We start from the raw sequence: 15,711 nt of genomic DNA, 5'->3' as shown, positions 1-15,711 counted from the left end.
TTTTCTAAACAAGCATTTATGTTACTAATATATATTTTTTAATCATTAAATCTTATGCATTCGAAATATAACAATGAACAGTAATGTAACTATACAAAGGGGGTGTTTGGGATTCCTTATTTTACCTCCTTATAATTTTTCATTAAGTTAATAAGTTATAAAATTGTAACTTATTAAACTTTTCCTCTCACAATACAAGCAATCCCAAACAAAAGTTAATAAGTTATAAGTTGGTAAAAATAAGCAATCTCAAACACCCTCAAATTATGTTCAAAGTTCAACGCAGTGTTAAAGCTCAAAATAAAAGGAACGTTTCACTTAACATGAATGTCCATTTTTCAATAATAACCTATCATGTTTTCACTTTGCACTTGAAATTGTACTCTTTACCACTAAATAACAGTAATTATATATTCTTAAACTATTCTTAATTCATAGGGTCAAACTGGCTTTTACTTTATGTAAAAGAAACATCAGTTATACATGTTTTTTGTTTAGCTGACACATAATAAAAGTAAGGTACTACTTTTTGAAACAAAACTTATTAGTCTGTCATGAGAAATGAGTACTTGAATTAAATAAACAGCATCTACTACAACCATGCCATAATTATGCAGGATGTATACACCAGCAGCTTGTGTGTAACAGAAATCAACCAACCAAGATGCGATCGCGTAAAAATAAAACAAAAACCGTGCCTGGAAATACAACATTAAACTTGAAGTCATCTCATTTGCAATTTGGTGTAACAATCAGCTGCTATAGATAATGATTGAATCGAAACTGGGAAAGATGGGCCCATCTGCATCACACCAATCGTTTAAGTTAGTTTCAAAGTTGCCCATCAAATTACGGTTGACAAAAAAACGTAACGATAATAATTACTTTGTTACAATTCTGTAATTTTAATAAGTTCAACATAATATTACGGTATTGTAATAAAGGTAGCAAGGAGGTTACCGTGCTGCAGATATGGAAGGTGGTCACGTATCCAGCATACTTAGAACCTACACAACAACAAAAAAAAGCCCATTGTCATTAAGTGCCAAATAGTAGATATTTAGTCTGGTTTTCACTCATGATATAAAAGCTATTTACTTTTCTTTAATCCTGCAGGCTTGGCAAGCAAAAGAGCATTAACAAAGGCTCCCACATTTTCACATAAAGCCTCTTCTGTAAAACTGACCTGTTTCAAATAATTATGCAAGACGAATCACATGTAAGTGATGTAACACAAACCTTAAAAGAGAACTGATTACCTTCCCGAGACCAACATGAACAATTGCTGACTTGTCTTTCTTAAATGTGATGTTTTTCTTTGCTTCTTTCACTGCCCTTGAAATATCAGTGGTTACGGAGCCATCCTGTACAAGAGAATAAAACGACGCATAAGCATGGCATGTAAGTAGCTTTAAAGAAGAAGAAGAAACAATGAAGTTATGACTCACTCTTGCGTTTGGTGTTAAACGGTTGAGCTTTTTCAACATCTGCCAAAAGAGAATAACAAATTCCATTATATAAACTAGATCGATGGTTTCGCGATATTACATATTCTGAGATGAAAAATGCAGACCTCTTTTCCTATTCGTGGCATAAGTTGAGGCATTGCAATGCACTTGTCAATGTCCTTTATGTTAATACTGCCTGCAAAAGGTTGAATTAAGATATAAAGATCCCGTAGTAAAAACAGTTCCTAACAAAATATTTTTAAAAGCATTATAGCATGAGACATTTTTAATTCCTTCAATAAGGTCCTCACCACCAACCAAATCAGCCCCTGCAGCTCTAGCCTCGTCAGCAGCTGTTCCTTCAGCAAACACAGCCACCCGAAGAGCCTGCAAAACACAAACTACCATTAGGTAAACTAATTACAAAAGCAATATCAAATATGTACCAATATTGAAATCATAGATCATAATCAAGTACAGATAGTACCTTTCCACTGCCATGTGGAAGAGATAGTGAGCCAGTAAGTTTCTGCACGTTTGAACAAAGTAACAACATAAGATAACCCAAGTCAAAATAGTCAATCATGTAGTTGACAAGAAAATATTAACCAGGAAGATTCAATATGACAAAGCAAGGTGACTATTCTCAATGGAAAATATTTTCAAAAAAAATGTGAAACATTTAGAATATCACTTTAATCTTAGTTTATCAATGTCCAGTCCACAATTAACACATAAACATAGTACTTTGTACTATTAGAATATCAGTTGCAGATGAAAATCAACCATTTGATAGTATAAAAACATATTATCAGATTCAAAAAGTGACATGAGCCAGACATCTGTGTTTAAGCCAGACATAATCCATGGTACCAATAACGAGTTAGAAAGAAAGTAACATACCAGATCAGTACGACGCAGATCAACAGCTAATTTTACATGTGCTTCCAAGGTCTCATCAAAATTACGCTTGGCATTAGCCTGAAAGATAAATAAAAAGACAACAAATCAAAAACTACAGTAAAAGAAAATTAGATCAAATTCACTAACAAAATATATATGCCGAAATTCTTATGCTATGGCATATGAAAACATATAGATGAAACATAAGTCATGCATACAGAAGATGAGTTAAAGTCTTCATTTATAATTACATAGATTATATGTACCAAAAATCAATCATAAGTCATGCATCCTAGCACCTACAAAATGATATTCCATCGTTCCAACAAGATACAATACTTTACGTAGCATAACTTGATAAAAATGTGACTGTTGATTAAATGTCCAAAATATCTCTCAACAGAAACAAAGTATAGAAAACTTGTGAGACAATCACACAACATAAAGCTAGTAATCAACTAATTTCAAAAAGTGATTACTAATGGGCATAAAAGTAAACAATATTAAAATGTGTGCTTGCTATAAAGATAAGGAACAATGTTGTTAAGTTCAGATAACCAAATACAAGAAAGTGATGCATTTTTTAGGTCTGATCTAAAAACCAAAACAATGTTAAATCGTAAATCATGACAGATGCAAACAATATGCAACATAAGATCAATCTCTAATCTTAATACGTCATCAACAGGGTCTTAATCAAGATTTTAAACAATAATAGAAAAAATTAGCAAGAAAACACCTTGATATTCCACCGTCCCAACAAAACACAACAGGTGACTTGGCATAAAAATGTGAGTATTCATCAAATGTCCAAAATATATGGCATACCTTGATATAAAAATGATTACTTGATATAACTTGATAAAAATGTGACTGTTGATCAAATGTCCAAAATATTGAAAACTTGTGAAACAGCATTAAGTTAGCAATTGACTAAACTCAAGAAATGATTACTAATGGGCATATAAAAGTAAACTAGGACCGAAAGCCTAAAACTTGCTACAAAGATAAACAACAATGTTGCCGATTTCAGATAACCAAAACCAAGAAAGTGACGCAATTTTATTAAGTCTAATCTAAAAACCGAAACAACGTTCAATTGTATAATCTTGATAGATGCAAACACTATAACTATAGAGCATAAGATCAATCTCTAATGGCTAAAATATCTAATCTTAACATCTCATGTCAGCGACAGCAATGCGAGTTACAACATGAGGGTGTTAATAAAGATTTGACCTTCCTTAAGATCATGAACAACGGTGCCACCCTATTTGGATACAAACGGGTTGAACGGGTACGGATTGGGGTGGGTCGTTTGGGGGTGAAGAACAGAGTGATCTCTGAAGCAGCAGCCATGGGGATGACGAAGAAAAGAATAATAACAAGAGATTGGAGAGTGGCGGCGAGCTTGAGAAAGCAGGCATTGAAGGGCCGCCATGAATATGAATGCTGTGGACAAAGGGTGGGTCTTAGGGGTTGAAGATGACCAACGAGAATTTACCGGTTTGAAAAGTAAGCTAGTTTTAGCGATCAATACATACATTTTTATCAAGTTATAATGTTTTCTTTGATAACAAAGTAATGATCATCCTATACTAATTCTTGTATTTGTATGAGCATTTTTTTTAAATAGACATTAAAATGCCAAAGCGTGAAAAAAAAAAAGTAAATGTAATTATAATGTTTTCTTTGATAACAAAGTAATGATCATCCTATACTTGAGACTCAAAAGGTGGTTCGATTGAGTGATTCATATCAGAGAATAGAGAACAACACATGTTAGACAAACTACCAAAGCGGTTAACAGTTTTAAATCGTTAACTAACAATAACAAGCAAAAGAACAATAACCACCCAAATACATAGTGAGGAGTCCTAAATCTCAACACCATCCTAAACTTGGGATAATACATCATCCTAGACCTCAACATCATATTTTCACTCCTCGTCGTTGAAGTTCATCCATCATAAGATGTGCGATTGAGTCATAACCCATCTCCCGAGCTACATTACACAAACAAATTTATTACAATATGACGCATAATGACCATTACTATATAGAAAAACATGTCAAACCTCTGAATATGGCAATCCCAGTCGGCGCTATCTTTCGCTTCTTCAAGCACAAGTAGCTATGATGATGATAACAATAAGAAGCATCAAGTAAGAATAACATATACCCGACTGAAATTGATAGTTTGATACCATATGGAAGTAACATTTAAAACGTTATAATGTGGTGACGTTTGTACCTGTTACATACCCAGTAAGGTTTGGATCCTTCATCTTCTATGCAGTGAGGGCACTTCCATTGCTTGTTGTTTCTCACTTCTTCCATTTCTGCCACAACAATTATCTAATCATCTCAAACTTTCATCAAAATGACTACTGAGCTAACTTGATTTTTTAAACTTACCTTCACCATACCTAACCTTAAGGCAAGCTCTACAAAGTACCCCATTGCTAGAGTGACACACTGAGCAATCGGTCTTACCTGAGTGAGTTTAAATAATGTGAGTGAGATTGCATTCACAAATAATGAAGTTCATATGAAAAAAGGAGATTGTAGCATATGCACTAACCTAGGCATGGTTGATCAACATCAAGGTCATTGCACCTTTTACAGTCTTCTTCACCACACAATTTCTTTTGCCTATAAAAGTCAAAAGTTTTGAAGTTGAATAATAAACATAATAATATTCATTGTGAATTGAAACTAATTAGTATATGAACCAACAACTGATACGCATAAAGATTAAAGAATGTGAGAAACTATGCTAAATAGATAGTTAAAATAATGCAAACAACATATGCAACACACATGAATGAAGTTGTTATAAATAGACCTGCAAAAATGGCAGCAAATTCCAAACACAGGATCATAAATGCTCCCCCTTCCTTTGCTCATGCACCGTCGTTCAGACGAAACATCTGGAGAATGACACCGTCTCACATCCACATACGGAGCATTGGCTGGCCTCCTCTCCTTCTCTTCACCATCTTTACCTTCCAAATTAGTAATATTACAGAAATTTTCCGATATCTTGGGCACAAATACAAGACCTAATTTGTATTTGAACTAGGGGTGTGCATGAAACCGAAAAAACCAATCATACATAACCAAACCAAAGCATAAACTGACGGCATGGCTTTATGTTTTTTTTAAAACTGAAGTTTCGGTTCGGATTCAGTCTTGTCTGTAATTAAAAACGAAATGAATTTATAGATTTTCGTTTTTATCATAATATAACACATAGTTTAATCCAAACATTTTAGCCCAAATATATTAAAATAAAGTATACATTAACAAAAAAACAAACTTTAGGCCTAAATTCATTATTATTTTTTGCCAATTTTTTTCCCTAAAAATTTCAAGCCCAAATGTCAAAAACCGAACCTAACCAAAGCTGAAAACCGAACAATTTCTAAAAAAGTCTTTCGGTTTTAGCCCAAATAATTTGAACGAAGGGAAAAAGAGGGTAAACCAGTTGGGGACTTGATTAGAGGAAGTTGGAGAGATGGAATCAAGCCAGCCGGAGAGGTAGGGTTTAGTAGTTTCTAGCCGCCTTAACATACTTCCTCTTGGGTGATTTCACACGAGTGGTCTTTTGCAGCCCTAAGGAAGCCTGCGATTTGGACCGATTTTAGTTGATAAAAGAAAAGAGAGGGTAGAGTGTATTGTAACCTGGTTTTCGGATATGCGAGCGTTTCGGATGTTTTCGTAGTCGATTTTGGCCGGAAACCTTCCCATTGATTGTTGTTGTCTGGTTCAACAATGGCAGGCAGATGGTCTCAACGGATATAAACTTTGAAATTTGAAAAGCAAAGCAGAAGCCCTGGCCACCTAACCTTCTTTTCTCACCAATCAAGGGCTTGTTTGTGGTGCCATTATTAAAATAATACTAGTTTATAAACAACATAATAATAATAATAATAATAAGATTATTATGGGTTTTAAAATAACTTTTTGATGATGAATGTCGAAAGGTCAATCAAAAACATTTGTAAAATATCTTCGTTAGCAAGGACAAGTAAGGTGTCAAATTCACAAAAATTAATGGAAAGTGCTAGTCAAATTCATAACTTACTAAATACTACACTAGGCGGGCATACACTGTCAAGCAAACTTCTGAGAATGGTTTTGATTTAGATACTTTGAAACAAACAAACAATTTTGATTTGTAAACAATTCTGAGAAATTATCAATCACCAGGTTTTAGGTTGTGAAGCGGGTTGTACAAGTAATTAAACCTATTTGGAAATCTCTTGGTTTAGATAAATAATCAAAAGACTAAATATTTGGCTCTGCAGATTATTATAACTTAATCCGAACAACTAGCACAGCTGAATAATAATCTAATTAATTACCAGTTTTAGGTTTTGATAAATGAAATCAATTCTATGGTTAACGATAAATGGGTCAATGACGATAAGAATTCAATCCTAAATGTTGATGACCTCAAATCAATTAACTGACAAAATCTCAAACATTCAATTACGAAAAATTGTTTAATCAACGCAAACAAATGTAAAGATTAAACTAACTGAATGATTAACCAAATCCAAATCAAAAGCTAAGGTTCAAAACATTGACAATACAAAATACAACACCACCCTACGTCCGGAGATGGTCACAGAAGCTTTAGCCTTACATCTTCATCTTGAATAGCTTGATCATGGTGTAGAAGGATGAAAGCATAGATGATTACGGTGATTAAAGGGTGTTTGGATGGCTGAAAAGGGCTCTTTAGTAATTTCTATTCAATATGTATACGTGCATCCTATAATTTTGGGAATGTTAAGACTTTCTTTAGTAAATAGTTGTTTTACACCAAAAACATTACACAAACTATGAAACCAACAAGAAATCTAATACCCACGATTGGCATGAGTCTCTTATACAAATCTGCCCTGTAGAACACATCACTTCGGAGATCTTCGAAGGGCATGAGCCCAACCGCCTGTGATTGATGACTTGGTGGCGGAACCCAAGCCGCCGCCACTGCGAACCACCCATATCCGTCACACGATTGAGTTGGATTGTCTCCTACCGCCGCAACAATCTGCGATATGCTTGAAAGGGATAAATCTATGGGATGTCCTTCGCCGGAAAACGAATTGGAGTTTGGTTGGTGCTGGTTCAACAACGGCGCTATACATTATACTTTTAATTGTGTAATTTTTTTCCGGGTTACACTGTACGTAACATTCATTCGTTAATATAGTTTTTATTTAGGGTCTTACTTCAATTATTATTCAAGTTGATTATGCTGAGTCTTCATATTCATGATATTATATTCAATTTTGCATTTATCCTTTCTGTTGGTTATTATCCATTAACTCTGATGCACGGGGACGGCATGGAGGTTAGAGTACCGGTCCCGGGGACGGCGTGGGGACGGAAATGCGTCGGAAACGTTTCCTAAACGAACCCGTTAAATGGGGACGGTCAACAAACGATTCCGAGACGTTTCTGTAGCCAATAGCATGACGGAGCGGCCAATATAGTATATTCCGGTGAATATTTCCGGCGCCAGAAAACCAATGAAGAAGAAGGAAGAAGAAATTAGGCGGCTGCCTGTGGGTTAGTTTCTTTTGGGGTTAAATAAATTTAGTATTAGTATTAACCCTTGATTTTCACTTGCTTATATTTAGCCCTTAAAACTTGTTAACTTTTACATAAAATGTTAAATTAGGTTATGCATTTTAAAATTTAACCCTCTCTATTTAGACTAGTTTACATTTGGTCCTCGACTTATAATTTTATAGCTAAAATGTTTAAAATTGACTATATATATAGATAAAAATTATACATTTATTTATTTTTTATTGATAATTAATTACCTATGGTTGATATAGTTTTTTTTGTAGTTTGTACTTTATATTAGTATAAATCTATTTTAAGCTTTGTTTAATATATTTGTAATTTTTTTTATATTTTTTTTGTCGTACCCTAGCTGTACCCGTATCTTGGATTTTTTATTTTTGCCGTTTCTCATACCCGTAACGCCCCCGTATCCTAGTCCCGTACCCGTTCCCGTGCTACTTAGTCCATTAATACATATGTGTATACTCCAGAGACAAAATGCAGTTAGTGTCGAGATACATATATGTACCTGTTGAATTCCACATATGTATCATAGCATACATAAACATGTATTGTATCTTACACATATGCAGCATATTGGTATGTGCCTTTTTTTAGTGAAAATCTTAGTTTATTTTCTTTTTTTTTAATACATATATGAACACACAATATTACATATATGTAAATAGATGCTATTATTTGATTTAGTTGTTAATGTATACTATGCAATTTTTATTGTTTGTTGTTACATATATGTATTTGAGTTGAAATTTGACAATTCATATATGTATTTAGTGGTTTCTTTTAAATTTGTTATGTATGTTTCAAAAGATCTGATCTACTTTTTTCCACTTCAAATTATTGATTTTGATTGAACATAAAAAAAAATAAAATGGACGTTGAAAATTTTTCATTGTAATTTAGGAGAGAGAAGTAGGAAAGAGAAGAGTGAATGTAGAAATTAGTATTTTTTTTGTTTCAGATTTGCCTCTAAAGCATTGTTAAAGTATCTTTTAATTGTAAATGATTTACCATAATGCCATAAGAATAGCAACCAATGATTACATAGATCAATAGTTAAGATTTATTTTGATGGTTTTCTAGAAAATCATGGTTCTTATTTGTACCATCCCCTATATATATATATATATATATATATATGGGAGAGGATCAAGAGATAACTCCTTCTTAAAGAGAGAACTAAAGAACTAATAAAAAATATTTTTCATTTAATTAAAAAAAATATGTTTTAATTTTTGTTTTTGCCATTATTCTTATATTATGTTACCATTTACTCAAAAAATATAAACAAAATAAAAATAAATAAATAAAACTCGTTGTAGTGCATATATGCAATACATCGACTTTTTTTTATTGCATGTGTGCACTAGTGTGTATTTTGATATGTGCAATAATATTGAATAGCATATATGCAATTTTTTGTATTGTATTAGTGCAATAGTGTTATATTATATACAAAAATACCAAAAAAAAAACAATATAGTGTATATGTGCATTAGTGTTGTATTACGTATATGCGATGGTTTGTTTCGAGTACAATTATTAGTGTTTGTATTTGCATATATTCAATAGTGTGTATTATATAATGCAATTGTGTTGTATTATATGCAATAAAACACTATCGTATATATGCAATACACATTAGCGCACATATGCACTACATCGCCGGTTTTTTTTAAGAACAATATCATCTTATTAGAAGGAGGAAAGAAAAAAAAATTGCAAATTATTTTCTTAAAAAGTTAAAAATAGTTTTTATTAGTTCTTTAATTCTCTCTTTAAGAGGAGTTCTCTCTAGATCTCACCCCTATATATATATATTAGTAAGATTTATCCTATTATCATTATTATTTGACTATATGCACACTAAAAATGAGATTTTATTGGAGGCTCTTAGATATTCGTAGTATTGGAGGGTGTTGCTCTTAAATGAAGTGTCTTAACACACGGACATGTGTTTGTCTCATTTCTTGTGAAAGGTGGTCCTAAAGTAAAAATAAAAAGTTTTATATAAATATTGTGTGTAATTTGTAGGTGATGAGATGAAAATTAAAGAGAGTATTTAATAATATTTGTAAGATTGGAGATGAAATTGAAGTTTTTAAGATTTGTAATAATATTATGTGGTAGATGATGTGACAATTAAGGATGCCTAACGCACGTAGCATTGAAGATAGCCTTAAGGGTAAGTTTGGATTGATTGAGTTTGAAAACAAATAATGCACGTAGCATTGAAGATAATCTTAAGGGTAAGTTTGGGATTGATTGAGTTTGAAAACAATTATTGACTTATTGTTTTTTTAAAAAGTCAAGATTTGTGGCTTTCAGAAGATAGCATTTTTAACCCAATTAAAAAGCAAAATAAATTGTTTTTTTTTATTGTAAAATACTTTTTTAACTTTTCTCTTTTAAAAAAAACCAAATAACTTAATAAATTATTTTCATACTTAATCTAACATGCATACAATTTATTTTTGCACATGTGTCTAGAACTACATGGCGTTCTAAAAAGTATCTATGAAAATGCTTGAATCTAATACATTATGTATGTCTTTATACATCCCAATGGAGCTATTATATGATATAATCAAGATGAGTATATGAATGTGAAAGGATACAGACGAAACATAATAACAGCTATTAGATTAACAAACCAGTCAAATAACGAACCAGGTACAAGAACGATCTAGTACATGTGAGGCCTGCGACTGCACATGACCCACTAACCCGAAGGATCCATAATACTGCTAAAATAATAATGTAATCTGTATATTAAACACTTAAGATGCTACAAACAAACACGAACCCAAAATGAACATATGTAATATTCATAAATTCGGGCCTTGATAGATATTTGATATCAAACTTCAATATATTAACATCTAGACGAAGTTGATTGTATATAATTTGAGAAATCCGCAATAAATCATGATATAACAACACACGTAACGCTATACTAAATCATTTAGTTTAGTTACCCTGACACGAAACAAATTTGTTGCATGTTTATATACTTTTGGATACAGACAAAACATCGTCTTTCCAAACCAAGGATCGTACATGTGACGTGTAGCTAGGTATCGTTGTTGGTCTCACACACTAATATATTTACATAAATTAGTGTTCACGCTATACCGAAACTTAAAGTAGTTAAATCATTTAGTTTAGTTACCCCAACACGACACAAATTTGTTACATGCTTATATACTTTTGGATACAGACAAAACATCATCTTTCTAAAACAAGGATCATACATGTGACGTGTAGCTAGGCATTGTTGTTGGTCTCACATGTTAATATATTTACAAAAATTAATGTTCACAATTAAACAATGGTCAACACCCACCAACCTATAAAAACCATGTTTTCCGTGCAACGCAACATATATGATATTTAGTCTCTTTCTATATATCTCGCACATCACCATTCTTAATAGTCCCTCGCTCACTTTCTAGAGAGATCGACGTGATGGCGTGGTTAGCGTGGTGGATTCTACTATTAGCGGTGGTCAGTGATGGAGGCGGTGGTGGCAACGTGATGGTGGAGGGGGCGAATGTGAGCTATGACGGGAGATCACTCATCATAGATGGAAATCGCCAGATTCTGTTTTCGGGTTCAATTCATTATCCTCGAAGCACACCGGATGTACGTATTTACTCCTTTTAACTTTCAATAGTTTTACGATATAATGCCTTAATTAATGTGAGAACCAAACAAATTAACTAGAATAATAATGTTAACACTATATATAATAACTACTCTAGTTATTTGCGCGTTTAGTAAGTTAATTTCATTTATAAAGGATTCCACCCTTCCCATATAATTACTATTATAAATTAATTCAATAGATATTTACTTATTTATTCATTTATTGGTAAATTAAGTTTTTATTTACTGGACTTTCCTATATTTTTCATCAATCATGGTGTTATGCATCAACGAACATGTTGAATCTTAAATTAAAGTAACTTGAAATTCACGTTTTTATATGATTATTCTGAATATATAAAAGGAATTGAAGTGTCAAAGTCTGAAGAGCATAAAATAACTGTAACATCTTAACTATTATTAGTATTGTTTTTTTTTCCAGTTTTTGAATAGATAAACTTGATTTGTTTATAAATAATAAATGAATGTATAATAAAATGTTTGTATAATAAACTTTGTAAATTAATCAGCATCATTCGGTAGATGTGGCCATCTTTGATAGCTAAAGCGAAACAAGGTAGTCTGGATGTTATACAAACTGAAAGAGCATGGTTAGGATTAACAGGATCTAGATCTTAGGATTACAACAATACATAATGTATAGGTATACGATTAGAGTCAATATACGTTATGATCGATACAAATGATGTGTGAGAGAATTGGCAGAGTAACGAGAGAGAATTGATAAACAAACTTCAAAAGACTTACATTAATGAATAATTTACAGCATATATATAGGGGATGACCACATTCGTTAACATACCAGTTAACGAATGTGTCATTCGTTACATTAAATCACACAAATGAACTCTTCATTCGTTAATACATTTAACATATAACGAGTAGCCCTCATTCGTTAATCTGGGTTAACGAATGAGCTTACAGATTAGACGAATGTGTTACATTCGTTACGGGGTGACGAATGTGTTACATTGAGCGAATGGCCTATTTAGCCATATTTACATTAAGACCCCTATACTTTAGACTAATTACATTAATGCCATGATAAAGACTGAGACGAACAAAACGTGTATCAACAAACTCCCCCTCGTCTCAAGCTCTTTATCATACTTTAGCGTTGAAACATTTTTGTCTTCCAATCAACGCAGCTATGAATTGTAACATCCCGAAATTTCTAAAGTAATATTTAATATATTATTTTGTCGGGTGAAATAAACGAGTTAGTGGAACAGCATAATATGAAGACTTAGTAGGATAATTAGATGGGATTGGATATGGACCAAAAGGAAATATGGGCCTTCGGTCCATGGGCTTGAGGGAGTATAAATACCCCCTTGAACCCCAATCCTTTCCATTCCATCCATTTATCCATCCTAATCTCTACACACACCCAAAACACGCACGACCCGAACCAAGATCCAAAGGCGAGGACCCGAGCTTGTTGGTGCTAGATCGTCGTGACGAACCAAAGCAACAAGACCAGCTCGTGTTCATAGTTCGACTCATTTACGGTATGTTTATACCGAGAACTTGTTCGTTTAGGTTTGGATTAGTATAGAAATGATAGATCTGTGTTTGTATGGTAAAAACGAATCCAACAAAGCTAAACTTACTGAAAATGGTTATGATTTGATGGGTTAATCGATTGATAAAAAGAACCCGTAACCTATATGCCTAAATCGCACCCTTTAAACATCGATGTTAGGTCGATTTGATAGTTGGGGTTTGTAGGCGCTGGTCAGACGATTCCGTGGATACCTAAATCGAGTTATTTGGTTAAGAAACGAAGGATTTAAGAGCGAACAGTACCTGCAGCTGATGAACTTCGCCTGCAAGCTAAGTTCGCCTGATGAACTTCGCCTGCAAAGCTAAGTTCGCCTGATGACAACTTCGCCTAAAGCTAAGTTCGCCTGATGACAACTTCGCCTAAGCTAAGTTCGCCTGATGACAACTTCGCCTAAAGCTAAGTTCGCATAAGGTTTAACTTCGCCTAAAGCTAAGTTCGCCTAAGGTTTAACCCCAGGCAGGGGCTCTGCCCCTTGGACCCTGCTAGGGGCTGCCGCCCCTAGACCCCGCTGCCAGGGGCGCCGCCCCCGGACCCCCGTTCGTTGTGGGTCATATAAAGATAGAAATCAACATGAGTAGTAGTAGTTAATTGATATATGTAAATATTATACAGTTAGCCGTGCACAGCTCAAGAAGGGAATAACTATTAACGGAGAGCGTAACAGGATTCAGGTGAGTTTCTAGCCCCATTTCCTTGTTATGTTTTCGGGGCTGTGTGCATACTCGATGTGAAGTGTGAATACACTTACCTTAAGTGGTAAGTGTATGCTATAGATGTTATACGAGGTAGCTATTATATAATACTTGTTGGTGCGTGAACGATCTTCGGATATTGCACGCATCGCCAAGGATAGTGATTGCCAAGTGGTTATTAGTGTGTATGAATGCTATGATGTGACTTGCTTATTATGTAAATGATACGAAGCGTGTTGTAGACAAGTAGAGGTAGAGCGTGTTAGAAGTGACAAGAGTGTAGTAAAAGTGTTAGTGGCATGACGATAGTACGTGGTAGGGTAAGCCTATACGTGACTACGTCATTAAAGTGGCAAAGTGGCATAACGTTATACGTTATTAAAGTGGCAAAGTGGCATAACGTTATACGTTATTAAAGTGGCAAAGTGGCAAGGTGGTAGGTGTAAATAAGAGGCTAAGTGGTAAGGTAAGCAGGTTAGATAGTGGACTACGTGTCTTCGGATACGTATATGATGCATGTAGTGGTTGTATGATAAGTTGCTTGATTAACTAGAACTCACTCAGCGTAGCTGACTTTTAGTATGCACGCAGGTGATCAGACCAAAGAACTAGCATGAGGATGGCACATGGCATGGATTGAACGGCTGACATCTTAAGATGGAAGAAAGGATGTTTTAAATATAATGATTTGTTTTATAGTATCAAAGAAGAGATTGAATGTTTTGTAACGAATGCTTCAAGTAAACGTTTCCGCGAAAGTTTTAATGAACTCTGATTTGTAAGAACTGTGTTTATGAGTAAATCCGACGCTAAAGTAAGGTTACCGGGTTCGGGGCCTTACATGAATCTTGTATGCGTAGCAGACACGAACAACCCTATGAAACTGCATTGCAAGATCATAATCCTTTACATTAGCGAATCTGATCTGACTTGTGAATAACGCGTCGTTGTCAGACTCAGATAGATTGACCAGCCACATCAGATCAATTACACGTAACGTCTTCGTGCTTGAACCCTGGCCATAAACAATAACCGCTTCACTTGTACGATTATCATAATACCAATAATTAAATGATGTGAAGAAACTCTGAGGGAATATCTTCATCGGAACCCTCTTCAAAGTCTTCGGCGGCTTCACTTTTATAATTAACTTCCTCCATCCCGTGTGTGTATCTATCTCATCAATATATTTGTGAGTCGGCACTTGAGGCTGGAAGAATTTGAAACCAAAGCGGGTTTCATGCAATAACTGCCAGTAGAACCAGCTAGCCTATTTATCGTCTCCACGATTAACAAACGGGCGATTAGCTAGGGTTCGTAAATCCCATCGAGTCATAGATAAAATATCGTGTGGGCGTTTGAAATAATAAATACCGTGCTCCCACTTAACAATATATACCTTAAGATCTGAATCGTACTGCCAGGCCACCGTATCACCTTTAACGACTTTAGCAGGCTTGAACTTCTTCATCTGGTATGCAGATTCCCGAGCTTTCTCAACTTTCACATTTTCTCGGTCATGATATCTGAAAGTCTCGATCATCTTATTCATCTTCTCAACGTTATACTCAAACATACCATCAAAAGCACGTTTCCGCTTCTTCCCTGTAGTGGACACATAGCTCGATTCAGTAGCTTTTAACTTATCTTTCTCCTCCTGTAATCGACGTTCTGCCGCATTGAAATGCTCAGTTGTAAAGAACGGAATACCCGAGTCATTGTTATTATCTGTGTAGAACTCCAGATATTCTTCAGCAGTCATCTTCCATTTCCACTTCTTCAAAATTAGGTACATTCCTGTGAGGAATACCTATATCAGTAC

The 15,711-nt window shown here is 34.2% G+C and overlaps 2 protein-coding genes and 1 long non-coding RNA gene across 3 annotated transcripts; all 3 read right to left on the bottom strand.

The window, feature by feature from the left end:
• Positions 1 to 553: 553 nt before the first annotated feature.
• On the bottom strand, positions 554 to 1,732 carry LOC143616792 (uncharacterized). Its single transcript, XM_077089521.1, has 7 exons — positions 1,699 to 1,732; positions 1,574 to 1,644; positions 1,449 to 1,487; positions 1,260 to 1,364; positions 1,099 to 1,186; positions 961 to 1,007; positions 554 to 802 (listed from the first exon to the last, which is right to left on the bottom strand). Exons 1-7 carry the CDS (start codon positions 1,730 to 1,732, stop codon positions 725 to 727), a joined length of 462 nt encoding a protein of 153 aa, XP_076945636.1. The 3' UTR covers positions 554 to 724.
• Positions 1,732 to 2,431, bottom strand: LOC143616789 (uncharacterized). The gene is made up of 3 exons (XR_013150722.1): positions 2,352 to 2,431; positions 1,936 to 1,977; positions 1,732 to 1,835 (listed from the first exon to the last, which is right to left on the bottom strand). It is a non-coding gene; the product is annotated as an uncharacterized LOC143616789 (long non-coding RNA).
• Positions 2,432 to 4,212: 1,781 nt separating this feature from the next.
• Positions 4,213 to 15,684, bottom strand: LOC143616791 (uncharacterized). Its single transcript, XM_077089520.1, has 7 exons — positions 15,468 to 15,684; positions 5,200 to 5,359; positions 4,936 to 5,006; positions 4,770 to 4,847; positions 4,606 to 4,693; positions 4,430 to 4,485; positions 4,213 to 4,357 (listed from the first exon to the last, which is right to left on the bottom strand). The coding sequence occupies exons 1-7, from the start codon at positions 15,682 to 15,684 to the stop codon at positions 4,284 to 4,286; spliced, it is 744 nt and encodes a 247-aa protein (XP_076945635.1). The 3' UTR covers positions 4,213 to 4,283.
• Between the last annotated feature and the right edge of the window lie 27 nt (positions 15,685 to 15,711).

The sequence above is a fragment of the Bidens hawaiensis genome, unplaced genomic scaffold (assembly GCF_021521415.1).
Source record: "Bidens hawaiensis isolate Kalapana, Puna unplaced genomic scaffold, B.hawaiensis_p1.1 tig00049870_1, whole genome shotgun sequence".
NCBI classification, from domain to species: domain Eukaryota; kingdom Viridiplantae; phylum Streptophyta; class Magnoliopsida; order Asterales; family Asteraceae; genus Bidens; species Bidens hawaiensis.
Note: the sequence above shows the minus strand (reverse complement) of the source record. Positions and strands in the feature narration are given on the sequence as shown.

What these genes read in the sequence shown, in the direction of transcription:
- LOC143616792 (XM_077089521.1), bottom strand. Translation starts at nt 1,732, where the DNA reads ATGTCTCATGCTATAATGCTTTTAAAAATATTTT. An exon ending in AATGCTTTTAAAAATATTTT is followed by an intron (nt 1,645 to 1,698) that starts GTTAGGAACTGT and finishes AACCTTTTGCAG; the next exon opens with GCAGTATTAACATAAAGGAC. An exon ending in TGCCACGAATAGGAAAAGAG is followed by an intron (nt 1,488 to 1,573) that starts GTCTGCATTTTT and finishes CTCTTTTGGCAG; the next exon opens with ATGTTGAAAAAGCTCAACCG.
- LOC143616791 (XM_077089520.1), bottom strand. Translation starts at nt 15,684, where the DNA reads ATGTACCTAATTTTGAAGAAGTGGAAATGGAAGATGACTGCTGAAGAA. An exon ending in GCGGAAACGTGCTTTTGATG is followed by an intron (nt 5,360 to 15,467) that starts GTATGTTTGAGT and finishes CTAATTTGGAAG; the next exon opens with GTAAAGATGGTGAAGAGAAG. An exon ending in TGGGATTGCCATATTCAGAG is followed by an intron (nt 4,358 to 4,429) that starts GTTTGACATGTT and finishes TGTGTAATGTAG; the next exon opens with CTCGGGAGATGGGTTATGAC.